The 16,413-nt window shown below is 44.4% G+C and overlaps 1 protein-coding gene across 2 annotated transcripts in view; it reads left to right on the plus strand.

The window, feature by feature from the left end:
• dntt (deoxynucleotidyltransferase, terminal) overlaps window positions 1-16,413 on the plus strand; it is a 66,540-nt gene that overhangs the window by 40,339 nt on the left and 9,788 nt on the right. The window contains exons 9-10 of one of the 2 annotated variants that reach the window (XM_040178082.2): window positions 1,701-1,949; window positions 2,221-2,304. In XM_040178082.2, coding sequence (XP_040034016.2) covers window positions 1,701-1,949; window positions 2,221-2,304 — 333 coding nt within the window. The remainder of the gene's footprint in view (window positions 1-1,700; window positions 1,950-2,220; window positions 2,305-16,413) is intronic. The other variant, XM_040178083.2, reaches the window with a different exon arrangement.

Here is a 16,413-nt window from a genome sequence, read left to right on the forward strand (position 1 = left end):
TGGCTTTTAGTTTTACAGCAAGACCAATTTCTACAGCTGCGCCAGTCAAACTGTAATTGCTGTGTCTGAGTGATTAGTATCTGATGGGCAGGACGCAGCCTAAATGACAGCCTGTGCCATCAGTGCAGTAATGGGTGCAGGTTGACTTGTAGTACAAAGGCACCTTCGGTATGCTAATTGCATTCCGTGCGGTACACCCGCCTCGCTGCTCACTGCAACTTTTCTCATTATAGTCAGTTTTACATTTTTTCATCAGACCATCCAGCGGTCCATTACATTCCTCCTCTGGAAATTCCCCCACTCAGTATTTTAAGAGGGCAAATATCCAAACATGAATGCAATAATCTTTACTATTTATACGTTTTCTGAAATATGTCTGAACATACAAAGGAGGCATTATCTAATAGCTACTAATTTAGGAAAAGTTTTCAGATGCAAATAGACAAAGAAGTAACACAAACTGATGTGTGTATTTTAAATGTTTGCTTTTCAGAAAAGAAGCAGAGTCAATCCAAAGTCTCATGATGTTTCTGCCGAGAACCTGAATTTAGACATTTTTAATACCTCCATGCCTGTGTGCTGCCTTTCCTCTTTGAGATTGGGAGGTTCCCGGTTCTAAAGGAAATTGCAGTGCTCATGAAGAGGAATACAGTTGTATAAGTCTCCTTCAAGGGCAGAAGCACTAAAACAATTTGTTTTAAATCATGGGTGCTCTGTGAAAACAACATTGGGCCACAGATGCTTTTCACAGGGCTTAAAATGAGGAGCTGGTTCCCTCCGTCTCTGTGCTCTCATCCAGCCTGTCCAATAACAGGAAGACTGGCTTTGCTGTGTTTAATGGCTCAATTCTGGGTCGGACAGCAGGACGGTCGTCTGCCAGACAGACACTGACTTCCACACTCCACAATTATATTAAATATAATAATGCCATCAGACTTTCCACATCGTATATGTGACAATAGAGAAATGATTTTGCCTGGACAAAAGCATATTTGAGAGTCCCACAACAAATACCGGAACATCCCCACCGTGAATTGAAACGTTTTCCGTGCTTTTCCAGTAAATGCGTCTTTTTGAAATACTAATTTAAACATGAAATTTCTGCCAGTCAGTCCTGCGATCGTCTTGTACTGATTACCGCAGAGCTGTCAAAGCTTCTGGTCTGGTGAAATCCCCCCATGCTTTCTCTTCACGACTAGGAGACAACACTTCTCCAAATGATGTTGTCTTTTGGAAGTGATAAAGATGATCAACAGCTCGCTTACAGATTAAACGCCAGGATTATTTAGCGTCTATGAGCCTCTGATCCTCTGATACAGCTGCGCTCCTCCCAGCTGCTTCGGATGTCTGGGCTGATGATAAAAGGTGACCGGGTGTTTGCTGTCAGATCCCTCGGGTGCTCGCTCGGGGATGATTGAGGGACTGGCGGCCTCTTTTAAGTCGCTTGCCAAAATTATTTCAATTGCACGACTTTGACTTAGTTTTACATTTATACTTAAAATGAAGTCACAGTGTTGCTTATAACACTGTGGGTAATAGTTGTTAAAACGTATTTCTTTATTGCTTTACCAACTGATGTGTGTCGGACAAACAGGAGGCTGCAATACAGTTGGACCAAGCTCTTTATTAAGAAAACAATCTCCAATATCTATATATCCGGGATGAGATACGGCACACCTCATTTGTTCTCCTCTCCCCAGGGCATGCTGCTGTACTGCGACTACCATCCCTCCACCTTTGATATAAACAAGCTTCCCAGCCCTAAGTTTGAGGCTATGGACCACTACGCAAAGTGCTTCCTGATCCTGAGGCTGGAGGGCAGCCGAGTAGAGGGTGGTCTCCACATTGCTGAGGGGGACAACAGGGGCTGGAGGGCGGTGCGCGTGGACTTGGTGTCGCCACCTGTGGATCGTTATGCCTTTGCTCTCCTGGGCTGGAGCGGCTCCAGGGTACGATACACACTCAATCCATTCACGGAATGAAGCAGAATAAAGTCAATCGTGCCTACAGAGTAAGCTCAAGTTCCGGTGGTCTTTAGTCTGTGTGGTTCTGGTTTAGCAACAGAAGTAGAATATTATGTTAAAATGTCTATGAAAATACCTTCTTTATCCATCAGGAGGAAAATAAGCTTTCAGGCAACCTAATTTCCCCTCAGTGCCATAACAGCATATTGGTGAAATAGATATTTGGTTTCAGACTATTGATTCTTTGCTTCCACAGCAGTTTGAAAGAGACCTGAGGCGGTTTGCGCGAGCGAAGCGAGGGATGCTTCTGGACAACCACGCCCTGTACGACAAAAACAAGGTAGTGCAGCATGAGATACACAATCACTGCAGAGTCTTGAGTCTATTATTTTTTGATATGTTCCTGTTTCAAACTTATTGGGCTCATAAAGTAATTGACTGTGTCGCAAGCCAGGAGAGCAAACATTACACTGACTTAATGAGGATTTCTCACACGATACGGTGACCCACCATGCTCACTTTTAACCGCTGGGGTTAATGAAATCAACCAATTAAAAAGTATATGAGCCGAGCCAACCAACTGGTAGCTGATGTATCGTGGAAATAACCTGGAAAATGGAAAAATGGCAAATGTACGAGACTGTTTACGTAAATATTTTGAGAGTGAAACCACTCCTCGTCCCATAAACCGTTGCGAACGACAACTTCCTCTGAAATTCTCGAAAAAAGGTTGAAGGTTAAATTGCAGATACAGTGACTCCAAGGCTCATTTCTGTGCTCAAATGATTTCACAAACAGCTTTTTGCAAATGGTTTTCATATTATAAGAGAAGGTTTCCAAACAAGCTATTTATTTAATCCTCGTTTCTAAATTATTAATGGAATACCTTGTAACTTGCAAAGCCAGAGGTTCTGTCGGTGGAAGAAAACAAAAAAGCAACCATTTATTAGGGAACTTAATCCGATCGAAGGGAAGGCCACAAGAGAAACCCTCTGGAAAGTTGATTACAGCCAAATCGTTGGTCCTCTAAGGTTGTTTTCTTTTTTATCACATATAAAGGCCAGTGTGTTGCAAAAAATGACGTCAAATGATTTGATGCAAATGAAAGTTGATGCCGGAGCGAGGACAGCATTTTGTAATTCTGGCACCGCGCTCATCTGGGTTTGGTTTGGCTGAATGCAGGAGAGTACAGACGCCGACACCAGAGCAACACCTTAACGTTTGTGCGTGGGATAATCAGCAAACTACATGACAAAGTCAAACCTTCAGTTGTGGCACCTGAGATCATTCTAGCAACAAATAGGAGCAGCTCTCTACATTACACATCCGGGTGTGACGAGTGTCGGCGGCATGACGGCAGTTACTTTCACTGTTATTCTCCACTCGGTGTGATTAACACGAAATGCAATTAGCGTGAAGCTAATTAATTCGTGTAGCAGGTTGTAGACTGGGAACACACGCTAGTTAGATCGAGACTTGGCGCTCAATCAAGCTGCTTTGTATATTTCTTTTTATTCAAGAAAACATCACGCAGAGCTGACCGATGAGTTTAGTCGGGAGGAGAGAGACGGTAGACGATGACTTTTTTTTAGCAACAGCTAAATTCTGCAACGTTTGTGTTGATCAGCGAAGCTGCTGGGGGTTTTTGCATTAAATCCTGGTTATTTGTATGCCGTACATCAGCTGGACATCATGGGCCTCAGATTGGTTTCTCCACACTTCTCTCTGATTTACACCGATCAGATAGCCAGACGCGCTCCTGGAAAGCACCAGTGTGGGAGAATAAACCTGAAGGAAAAAGACACGCAACATCTTCAGCTGTGGAACTCCATTATTTAGCGGCGAAAGGTTTACGGCGCCGACAAGACGACAACAAAAATTCCAGAGGACCATCAATCTCTGTGACAGGCGTCTCCGAGGCTCGCGTTTTGCCGCCGCCCTCGTCACTCTTCATTCCACCCTTGTAAAACGCCCGCGTCTCATTTCCAATGCGCTCTGAGACGTGAGCGCGAGGAGGGAGGCGAGCGTATCGACAGGGGAGAGAGACCCTGTCAGCGGCGTGCCCTGTCAGCCGGTCCCCGGGGGGGGGCGCAGGTCAGAGTCGCCGGGATCGGCGGGTGGCAGATTCCTGACAGGTTGTATACACAATCAGTCCACTCAGATGGTGTTTATTCAAATGCGAGGGCAGAGCCGGGCCGGCTGACAGGGCAGCCATCCGTGCTCTGGAGCGGACAGGGAGGACGTCACGCGCAAACACACACACACACACACATTCTCGCGGAAACCGTGCACGTGTTCGTCAGAGTGTGATGCGGTAGGACGGCCGCGTCGAGCACTTTGAGGAAGAGCAGCTGATTCCCAACGGGAGGTATCGGCCTGGTGTCGAGATCTCAAGAATAGCCCCGAAACAGGCTAAGCTCGCCTAAGCAGCGCCATGGCTTCCAGGGGCGTCTCAAGGTCAGCAGAAAGCCTAATGTGGACAGAATGGTGCAGCAGCGCAGGGCGCAATTAACGTAATGAAGACCAATTAACTGTCCGCCACCCGACGTTCCCTCTGTTCCCCGTCAGCAGGAGAGGAAGAGCGTCCCTGCATAATTGGTCGGACGATGGCGCGGTAATGGGGCTTTCAGCTTCTTCGCGACCCGTCTAATTGGCCGGCGGTGTCTCGGAGATTGGGCGCCGCTCGTGTCAGAGAAACAGGGGAGCGATGAGGACCGGCGTCCGATTGTCATTTAGAGGACTTAAATCTGGTCCGCTTCAGAAGCTCTCAGTGGATACAAGCCGGCCTCCGTCTTATTATAAAATGCTTAAAAAAAGATTAGAGGGCTAATACTCGGGCTAATGATCTCCCAATTAAGAACAGGCTCATTGGGAGTCGCATCTCGCCGTGGGAGGAAGCTGGACAACCGTTATACAGAGACACGGCGACTTGGGGGTGATGCACAGCAAACTCGTTTGCAGTTTGAAGCATTCACCAGCATACAGACTGCTTATGTAGGTGTGAAGCGTTCTATTCAAACACAGGGGAAGCCGAAGGAACAGCAGTGAAACAGCTGAAAGTGCAGGTTGTGGTCCAGAGGGGGAACATTATCCTACCCAAATACGGGGAGTGACCTCACAACGTGGAGCTTTATGGGTGTCGGGAGACCGGTGTTGGCAGCTAGAGTTCTTCACTCTCATAAAGCCTCGCATAACATCATGGATGACTACAGCCCGCATGGAGAATATGGGCTGAAGGGCACAGGTCTCAGATCCCTGAAAGGTCATGTTGAGATGCTATGCTGAAGCCTGCAGGGCCTCTGACTTTTCTCTTCTGCTTTTCCTCCTGCTGCCAAATCCTCCGGACCGGCAGGTACCAATTATACAGCCCCTTATTAACGAGACAGTCAAGGTTATTTGGAGGCCCAGGAAAGAATTAAATCCCAAACTGAGTCGATTAACCTTTTTGACTGTTTCTGAAGGCAGTGGGTCAGAGAGTCGGTTTCCACAGTGACATTTTGTTCCAGTCGTCTGTTGTTATGGATTGTCGCATTCAGAGAGTGAAAACACAATCAGGAATCAGGAAACATTAATTACCATAATACGTCAGACATACGAGGAATTAGACTTGGCGGTTGGTGCGTGACAGCAGACAGTACGACAATGGACAACAAAACATGCGAGGAATCAAATCAAATAGAATAAGGGAATACAAGAAATAAAAGCTAAACAAGTAAAAACAATTAAAAAGTTAAAAACATTTAAAACGTTAATGTTAAAAATAAAGTGCACCAGCGAACAGAAAGTGACAAGTGAAAGTGTGAAGAAAGTGACCGGTGGAATATCAGAGTCAGTCAGTGGGGGACCGGGCTCTGTTGATGAGCCCGACTGCCGGGAAGAAACTGTTCGTGTGGCGGGAGGTCGTAGTCCTGATGGACCTCAGCCTCCTCCCAGATGGAAGGGGCACAAACTGTTTTTGTCTGGGGTGGGAGGGGTCGGCCGCGATCTTTTTAGCTCGCTTCAGAGACCTGGAAGCGAACAAGTCCTGCAGGGACGGCAGATTGCAGCCGATCACCCTCTCTGCAGAGCGGATGACCCGCTGCAGCCTGCCCTTGTCCTTGGCTGTGGCTGCAGCGTACCAGACGGTGATGGAGGAGCAGAGGATGGACTCGATGATGGCCGTGTAGAAGTGGACCATCATCGTCTTTGGCAGGTTGAATTTCTTCAGCTTCCTCAGGAAGAACAACCTCTGCTGATCCTTCTAGGTGATGGAGATGTTCAGCTCCTACTTGAGGTCCTGGGTGATGATGGATGAAGGAAACGGAAGGAATCCATAGTGGTGACGGGTCGAGTCACACAGGGTGATGGGCGCTGGTCCTCCGGAAATCCACAACCATCTCCACTGTCTTTGGTGTCAGGTTGTTTTGGCACCACATTACCAGATGGTCAGACTCCCACCTGTAGGTGGACTCATCCTCACCAGAGATCAGTCCAATGAGGGTGGTGTCATCCGCAAACTTCAGGAGCTTGACTTTTTAGACTTTTTTTGGACTGAGGTGCAGTTGTTAATGCTGGTCTCCAAAATATAAGCAATTGATTATATCAAATATTTGCATAATGTTCTGCTTGGTGTATGAAAGAAAGATTTCCACTTTGTGCTGAAATAATTAGTTTAATAATTATTTGACGATTGACAAAAATATCAATCTCTTGCCATTTAGACTTTCAATAAATGTTTCTGTCATCATGTTATCAAGCAGAAATCTCAGATTTCCATTACTACACTTTTAAAAAGTTGGTTCTGGCAACCTCAGAAATGTAAACGCAATCTTTCTTTTTGATCGGGTTTTGGTCCCAACCACCTCCTGAGGGAAATACATGTCTCTTAAGCTGATCAATGACTTGTAAGAGTGGGGTTAAACCCCACTCTTACAGTAAAGCGGCTGTTCGTTTGATCCCAGAGCTCCGCAAAGCCGAGAGGAGCTGCAGGTTCAAGTGAAAGTTTATCACAACGTCTTTTTACATGGAGCCCTGAGACACTGGGACCTGCATGACAGAATACTGGAGCAACAGATATTCTCACTCGTCATAGTAGGCAAAGCACGGGTGTTACTGGTAGCAGTAACGCTGTTTCGGTTCCATTCAAGTGTCTATAACGACAGGTACCTCAAACTGAAGCAGCTAAATGGAATTCAGCCCAAACCGATTTAATTATTCACCCCTGGGGGCTACCTACCGCAACCTTTTATTTTAACATGACCTCCAGCCTCATAGTTTCAGAATTGTTTTGGTCCAGAACGCACATTCATACCTTAATGTCCTCCTGCAGTTGAGTGGGTGTTTTTCCAAACAGAAGGAGCCTCTGAGTCAGTCCGGTTTGCTCTCGATCGGTGACCGCAAACCAGGAAATCATTCACACCCCAGTGCGATCGATATGGCTGCACCTCCACCGGCAGCTTTGGGTTGGGACACCCCACGAGCAATAACTGACATCTAGGCGTCCTCAGGTAACACTCTGGTGAATTGGAGCGCCCCAGGCACTTACAGACAGCATCAGTGTCTGGCCTTCACGGTTGAATTTTAACTGTAGGTCTGAGGTGGCAACTTTCAGGGAGGCGGGAGGGCCGAGGGAGATGGGTCTGTGTGTGTGTGTGTGTGTCCTCTGCTGTAAGTCTGAAGGTTTGTGATAATTAATACGTGTAGCGGGCTTGATGAATGAGGACAGGTGGAGGATTTTATCTTTCCCAGACAGTGACTCCCTCCCTTGGCAGGAGGGATCCATGACCCGCCCAACACCTAGAAAGAAAAGAGAAACACTCTCTGGTTGGCAGGATCTACCCTTGAAATTCAGTCTGTGAGCATGATTGTGTGTGCAGAGTTTGAGTTATCATGGACGCGGCTCCCCAGGCCGCAAACCGAAGTCAGACGGATAATAAGTACACCCATGCAGATGAAATTGGTTGTTGTTTTTTCGCCTGTTTATGCATGCTTTCGCGTGTCGTTTGGTGTGTATCCGTCTGTGTGTGTTTCTCAGTGGGTAATTACTCTATGTCCTGGGTAGGAGTGTGATTAATGAGGTCCTGGTCAAAAGGCAGTGAGCGTAGATGTCCCGGCTTCAGTGCTGAAGCCCAGTTACTCATACGAGAGGACCATTTGTACTCTCCGCTGACACTCCTCTGGCTCTTTACCACACTGTAATCCTAAACACTGTATTATTAGGAATGAAGATTAAAAAAACATTTGTCTGTCAGAATGCCAAAATTTACTGTTCATTTAATCAAAACTTAAATTAATCTATTGCACTCATACGTTCATCGTAAAATATATGCACGTATCAATAAAAGCAGCAGCTGTGTTATCAAATGAAAGCAATATACCTAAAGGCTTCTTTATAAAGCCAATTCTCTGAAGAAATGATTAGCTGTGTGTGAACAATTAAGACAGAGTCCAGTGACGTGCTCCCACAGAGATCAAGAAGATTACATGATGATCACATGTGTGCTCCGAGGAGGAATAATCTATTATGGATGACATTTTTAAGCAAGAAGGTTACTCTGCAGCTAGACTGATGAGAAATGATTTATTTCTCATCAGTCTAGCTGTGTAGATTGCACCCCGAGTGTGTAGATTTTCGTATGACTTGAACAGACAATAAGGACACATTAAGATGTTATGGGAAAACAAAATCACACACCTGCTGTTTGTACTCCACACACACACACACAGACGTAATGTCAAGTGTCAAAATCACACTTGACATTAGGACACAGATATGCTCTATTCTAAAATATACATCACTCTGATTACAGAAGGTGTGTCTGTACTGCAGTCATATAGGAGTCACTATTTGCCTCATTTCTCTTCAATTCAAGAGCATTTGTTCTTACATTTAATGTATTTCTTTAAAAGGATTCACACCCTATTTCATATATTTATTATGTCATCTAACTACATAATGCTAACATTTAATGCTAACATGAAAGTTGCATGAAAGACTGTTCAAATTATTCATATTGTTGATGTTTTGTTAATTGTTTTGTTAAATTGTAGCAGTGAGGTTAAATATCTGAGCTTAAAGCAGTACAATTAACTGGAATATAAATAAAATAAAATGTGCTAAAAACATCAAAGATAACTCAGAAAAGCTGTTTATTAGTAGTAGCAATATTACGTTTGATTTTTCATGTAAAAAAAGGCTGTTGGAGAAATTTACAGAGGCATTGAAGTTCAAACATTTCAAAAATACATAAATGAACAGCAGATGCTCAATTTGGCCCAATTTTCCCTGAGAAGCACAACATGTTTCATTTAAAGAGTTTTCAGGGAAGACTGCTTCTTTCTTGTGCTCCACCAAACTCTCTCTCTCTCTCTTATTTAATTTAATACGAGGCTGGCTGTCAAATTACGATCTCTCGGACATGGAGTGCTCACAGCTCCTTCGACCCCCCGCGCTCTAAACAGTGGATGAGTGGACAATAACGGGGCAATTGCACTGGGCTTTGGGGGCAGACAATGTGGAATGCCCCCCCCCAACCGGCCTGCTGGCTGGTGAGGATGCAGCCTGCCTGAAATGGAGGCCCTCCTCTCAGCGAGCACAGGAAGGGGGAGGTGAGGTTTCATTTAGCGGGTGGCGGCACAGGGACCCTCGGGGCGTCACATACTGTAAGACACGCGAGCTGAGGTGGGCGCGCCCCCCCCCCCCCCGTCCCCCCCCTGTCCTGCTAACATCCCGGTGGCAGTCTGGGAGAGCAGGAGAGAGCCTTTTTTTTTCTTCTCCTTCTTTTCTAAATGGAGTGATGTGCCGAGTCGCTGGGGGAATGTTACTCATTTACTGTTAACATTCGCGTTTCTCCTCGACCTTGGCGGCACGTCTGTTCTTACTGTATGGATTCTAATTAAGGGAGGCAGAGGAATCGACCAGAGCCTGTGGAAAAAGGACGGCTACGTTGGGATGTTTTTCAAGGTTTCAGGTTGACCCAGTTCATCCAGTGCTTATTTTCTGCTTTCGACCAATGTATCAATAGGTATGTTATTATAATAAATAGAACTACACAGATATCTCTGTAACGCCTCGTAGGGCTTTTCTTCAAACTCAACACAAACCGATGTCTACGATGGACTGATTCATTTGAGGAGTCAAAGCTCAAGGTCACTGTGACCCCTCGTTCGTCACATGTTTCTGTCTTGACTGTATTTATTTCCTCAGATTTGGCACAAACCCCCAACTTGGTGGTCAAATGAGGTCACTGTGACCTCATAAAACACATCTCAGATCAATAGTTCATATGGTGATCATGACAATTTTCCAACTAATATGGGAAAAAAGTGTTGATATTTACAGACATGGATGTGAACTTCAATGTGGATGACTGGCAGAAGTGATCCTATTTAGTGAGAACATGAGAACGGGCCTCGTGGTTCACAAAAGGTAAGGAAGGAGATCCTGGGGAAGGAATCAAATCAACACATATAAAAGCGAATGCATGTCCTCTAAACCATTTTAGAGGACATGCATTTTATAAAAAAATCAGGCTGCAGGGCAACTGTGTCTCGTCCCAACCACCAGCTTCCCTTCCTTTGATCATAAAAGAACAAATATGATCCTGTACTAATTTAAAAAATGCAGCAATTTCACGCTACTTCAATACCATTTGTGTTTCCATTACTGAAGCATTAGCTGACGGTTTTGATCCAATACAGCACATAATAAGCAAGAAAAACCTAAATTTATTCCTGTTGGTTGCTCGTGTTATATAAACCAATAACCAGGAGCGCAAAAATTAGACTGCGGGAGTAAGACGCGCATCCCTTCCTGCTGTGCATCTTCCTGGTTTTCGTATGAGATCTAGTGTCGATGGAGGGGCGCGAGCAGCATGCAGCGTTTCATTAAGTCAATTGCAAGTTGAATCATCGTCGCTGTTTTTATTTCGGAAGCAGAGTGTTCCAGGAACATCGCACTGCTAATTGCTGCGCTGGCTGTTCTATTTTAAGCAGCAGCGATTGATTTCTTTTTTTCCATTCGATTTTCTAGGCTCCATCTTGTATGTCGACAGTCAAATTAATTTCCACTAGGGATGGGAATTGATAATATTTTTTCGATTCCGATTCTATTATCGATATTGCTTAACGGTCCGATTCCTTATTGATTCTCTTATCGATTCTCATTTGGTGAGGGAATAAGTACAAATTTGTTTTTTTGTTATAACTCACTTTAATTAACTTTAAGACACACCACGGAGTATACACAACCTCAAAACAAACTGTACTGGACAAAATACAGCAAATAAACCTACTGAAATGCAGAGGCATCTACTGTGGCAAACGGGTGCAAACCCTTTAGCAAAAACTTAGTCACTGCTCTGTGACATTCGTTTATCCTTGCCTGGGTCATTTTATTCTTCTCTGCCTCTGTAAACGGAGTAGCTAGAGGTGCACGAGAGATATTTGCTGCAACCTCTGAGCCAGCCAGTCTCTGGCCGTCATCATCATCATCTAAATTTGATGTACAATGACAATGGAGATTAATATCGTTATATAGTCAAAGTTTACTCAATGAATGAAATGGCGCGCGCTCACATTAACTAAGTCAAGTTGGACAAGTTACCTTTGGAATTAATAACAGATGGTGTCCTGTTAGCTCCGCTGCTGCTTGACTCACTTGTCGTGTCGCTAAGTAGAAGTGTATCAAACACGCGACAGTCCTGCAAATGAATCGCATGCTGGGTGGCCAAATGTTTCTGCATATTGGAGGTAGTCCCTCCCCTTGACGAAATTGAACTTTTGCAACTGTTGCAAGTGACGGAATTTAAGTCTTTTCGCGTAAAATATAGCCAAACTTTGGAGCGCTTCAGTCTCGGTGGCATGTTTGCTGCGTTCTGAATCAAAACAAACGCAGTGGGTGTGTGACGTCATGACGCATTTACAATGAGCGGCATCGTTAGGAAGAGACATGATTCCAAGGAATCGATTCACTGGGCACCGGTTCTGAAGAAGAACCGGTGCTCGATTCTCATCCCTAATTAACCGCCTTTTGCAGTTTGTTAGTGGTTTATTGTGAACTTGGTGTTTGCTTATGCTCTTTGGGGGTTTTAACATTAAGTGCAGTATGAAGTATGTTAAATGTTAGCCATAAAGAACAAATACATGTGGGAAGTAACACGTATTGACTCCTATAGAGGTGACCATGTCTCTGCCAGTCAGGAGGGTTTTGCATGCAAGTATTTAAGGGGGTGAAGGCTTCAAAACTCACTATGAAGAGTTTGAAGTAACGCAGCTGTTATTGTCCCCTGAGAAACCAAGTTCACCCTGAGTCATTTTGCCTTACTTTTGTGACATAATGTGCGTACTTAACTAACAACACGAGATGTAAGAAGCGTAATTGTTTTAGTATTTAGTACCATGCGTCCCGGGGATACTACGTTCTCAAGGCCCGGGCCCAGGTCAGATCAAGCATACATCTTATTTGTCATCCCCTCGCTCCTCGCTTGAACCAGAACTTATTCTGCTCCGCCATCTAGAATTTGATTGACTTTAAGTCACCGTTTGAGCCATCTCTACTACTTGCTTCAGCTATGTTGTTGATAGAAATATTATTGCCCCAAAAGAAGGACAAATGCAAAGAAAACATTTTTCCACCACTTCTTTCTTATTGAGGCCATTAAAGGGCTCCACTGCGTAAAGTGGTTCATCAACATTCACTCATGGCCGCAGTTGATGAATTTAATTGAATTTAATCATTATAAGCTCCAAGTTGTACAGCTGCTAGAGAAGGTTGTGTTGAGGTAAAACCCCACTTCTTTACATCTATCTTTGGTTGGCGTTCAGCCATCGGTCGAGCACAAGGTCAAGCAGGATTTTTGTTGAAAAAATAGCTCTCTTTTCCTTACTGTTCAGAGAAATGGCATCATTTTTCCCAACATGACTGGAAACATCCTCGCCGTGGGTAGAACGGTTATCTCTGTGGGCGCAAACATTATCACCACGGATAGAAATGTCATCACTGTCGGTGTCAATGTCATCACCACAGGTGGAAACGTCACCTCGGGTAATAACACGCACATGCCTGGCCATATATCATGAACTGGTGCAATTATCATTACCGGAGGAAATCGCACAAACAATGGACAGCAACCCGACAGCGCTTTCCAGGAAACACGGGGCATTTCACGAAACACCGCATGAAGACATCTTGGCGCCCAGCAGAGCCGGATGAGGAGCTGTTTTTTAAGCCGGGATCAGACGCCTGGATTTAAGGAATCTCCACATATCTCATATTTACAGGCCGTCCGCTCCAGATTTCTCACATAAAAACCTTGTCTTCCATTCCAAGAGGAGCTCCCACCTAGTTGTGAGATAAGGGCGGGAAATTACAGATTACAAGATTTGTTTGGATTTGGGAAATAGGATTTTGGAAAATTGGACCGTCTTGAAGGTTGTGAACATGTGCATTCTTGCAATCCGCGATGACAAACTGAAATCCAGCATGGAGCGAGGCCAGCTAAACAAGTCCCTGCATTCAGAATTTGTAAAAGGAAATTGAACTGAAGAGAATGTTGGGTGACGGAATGACGAGTGCGGGTTTTGATACCCGGAGCTTTCGCTTTTCACTGTAAAAACAACTGCCTCCTTTTAAAGCTGACTTCTCTTGTCACTTTCATTTTTGCTTTGTTACTTAATGAAACCACGCTAGTGAACGCTCGGGTCCGCGTTGCCACAATCAAAGATGGCGAGACGTTGTGGAATCTAGAAATGGGGATGTTTTGATTGGATCATTTTTCATCCAGACAACCTTTCCCCATATGGTGATTTTGTTGGATGTCTTTGAACTACAGCGCGTACATATCCGTGGGGGAAGGCAGTGACTGCTGAATCATCCTCATCCAGATGATGCCCTTAGCTTTCCTCTTCCACCAGCTTCACGTTTACAATTTTGCCTCCGATTTTTCATGGAGTGAAGTAATCAGGTAAACATTTTGTCAAGCACTAATTATCAGATGTTAGGATGAAGACGGTGCACATGATAGCATGCTCTGTTGAGTCATATGACTATAGACACCTTTTCCTCGTTTAGATGCCAAAAAGAGAAAACCTAATCCTGCATCTCTCACAATTTTTAAATATATTACTGTGTGGTATTGTACAATACAAAATGACAGGCAAAAATTGATGTTGTCTCCATACGTTACTCGAGAAAGTATTACTATCACCGGATTTAAAGCCAGATGTAGTAGATAAAGACTTGATCATGTGTGCCAGAAAGGTCAGTCCCACTATCACAACACTGTCGAGCACAATAGTTGTCCCATTACATCACAACACAGTTATCTGATACAGCCACCAATTTGACCTCGGCCACCATAATCCCCGGATATCAATCCCGCCCTGCACCTAGGGGTGAATTTGATTGGTTTCAAACAGCGGGACACTCGGGGTCCCTGTCTGAGTGGCAGTAAAAGACAAAGGTAGTCAAAAGGCCCCCCGGACACAGGTTCCTTCCTTCTGGTCACTGAGTGATCATGACACAAGCTTATCTGGAAAATGTGGGGTAATAGACCAGAGAAAGGACAGGTTTCTGTACCATGGCAGCATCACAAAATATCCCTCTCTGCCACTCAGAAAACAAAGGTGTTAATTACGGCTGCACTTGCAAAATAGCTTAATAAGCTTTAAAATGTTTAGTCTGTGCTTTTATATCTTGAATGTCCCCATCGACTTTTCACCTGTATTTTCACACCCAAAATGCAAAAAGCATCTAATTAATAGATACAAACAAATCTTTAATTATCTGAATAGCACTCACAGATCCAGATAGTATTACCGGGTGTAAATGAGGACTTTGTATTCTTGCCAAGAAGGCAGTTATGTGGGGACAATATAAATTCTGCGTTTAAAAGGCAAAGACAGCTCTTTCGCTCACACTCTTATCAATGCTCATACAACCCCCACACACGTGATCCTTTATTGAAGCGCGTCGGCCTGCTGTCTGTCACTCATTCAGTTGCTTACAGTCTGCATGCAGGCGCTATAATCAGGATCTCCACTACACGGCCGGACAGCTTCTGTCAATTCTTAATCCATGTTAATGCCATAACCGTGCAACAGGTCAGAGTGTCTTCTTGCATTTATTCTGATAAAGAAGCCTGTTCTCCTGCATGGGAGCTGCCACTCAGCATTACAAAGGCGGGTATGCTGCTTTCGCCGTATGAGCCTGCACACATTTCATATTTCTTTTTCGTATTCTCCTGCCAATCAAAACAGAGTTCAAGGAATTTTTCCCTTCAGGGATTTGCTTTGATCACGCCAGTTTGGACATTTTCCCTGCTATGTCCCCAAGTTGGTCCTGAAAGACTGACTGTAAGACTGAAGCTGAGTGCAATGATTGCAGGCAGGTAAATCAGCATGTGTATGATGGATTATACATGTGAAGCGTTGTGCCGGGACGTCTAGTTCCCTTCCTGCGGTTTTCTTACCAATCCCTTGTCAAGATTTGTGCTCTGTTGTTTTGACAAAAGTATTTTGTATTTGGCAAAGGATGGATCCCAAGCTTTTGAATTTGTTCAAGCAGATAAATTAAATATCATTTTTTACAACAGAAAATCTCAAGCGATTTTAAGGGGCGACGACAGAAGCTGGAAGAGTTATATAGTTATTTTCTTAATTCACATGTATTTTGTTACTATTTAGCTAAAAATTGTTTACTCGTGGTTGTGATGATAAAGGTTCCGTACCTTTAAAACTAAAAACAGAACATGCAGCCAGCAGATACTGTGAAAACAAGGCAACGAGTATGTAGAAACCCTCTAAGGCCCAGTGATGCTTTGAACTAAATGCTATTGGTTAGCACGTAAAATATTTGCAATGTTCATCGTCTTACATTTGCGTGTAAATCTATTTGCACCAAAGTACAACTGAGTTGCAAGATGCATAAAAAAAAACTGAAAGACATCCATTTACATCCACACAAATATAAGCCAATTGCACCAACACGGTTCGGCTGAATAAGTGGTTATATGTGGCTTCTGGCCAATCCCTGTCCAAGACTGGTGGACAGGCAAGAGGAGTGTTAATTGTGGACAAAGGTGGGAACATTTTGTTCCTTAACAGTCCGGGAGAGAGAAACAAATAGATAAGTGTATTGGATGTGTAAAAATCTGGGGCCAAAAAACAGCAAGGCTGATGATCTGATGACAGGCAGGTGAGAGGACTGGAAGGGCCGATGAGCCCGTTGATGACAGGTGTGTATAACGGGTAAATGGAGTGTACTTTTTTAGTCTTCCGACCTCTCGAAGTGCTTTAACACTACATGTCTTCCTTCACCCGTTAACACCCATTCGAACACTGGTGGCAGGAGCAGCCTGCAAGGTGCAACCTGCCCATCAGGACGCTAACTAACATTAGATTCACACAGCGTAGGCACGGCTACAGGAGCAAATTGAGTTTAAGGACACATCGACATGGACCGGTGGAGCCG

This window comes from Gasterosteus aculeatus, chromosome 6, assembly GCF_964276395.1.
Source record: "Gasterosteus aculeatus chromosome 6, fGasAcu3.hap1.1, whole genome shotgun sequence".
NCBI lineage: Eukaryota > Metazoa > Chordata > Actinopteri > Perciformes > Gasterosteidae > Gasterosteus > Gasterosteus aculeatus.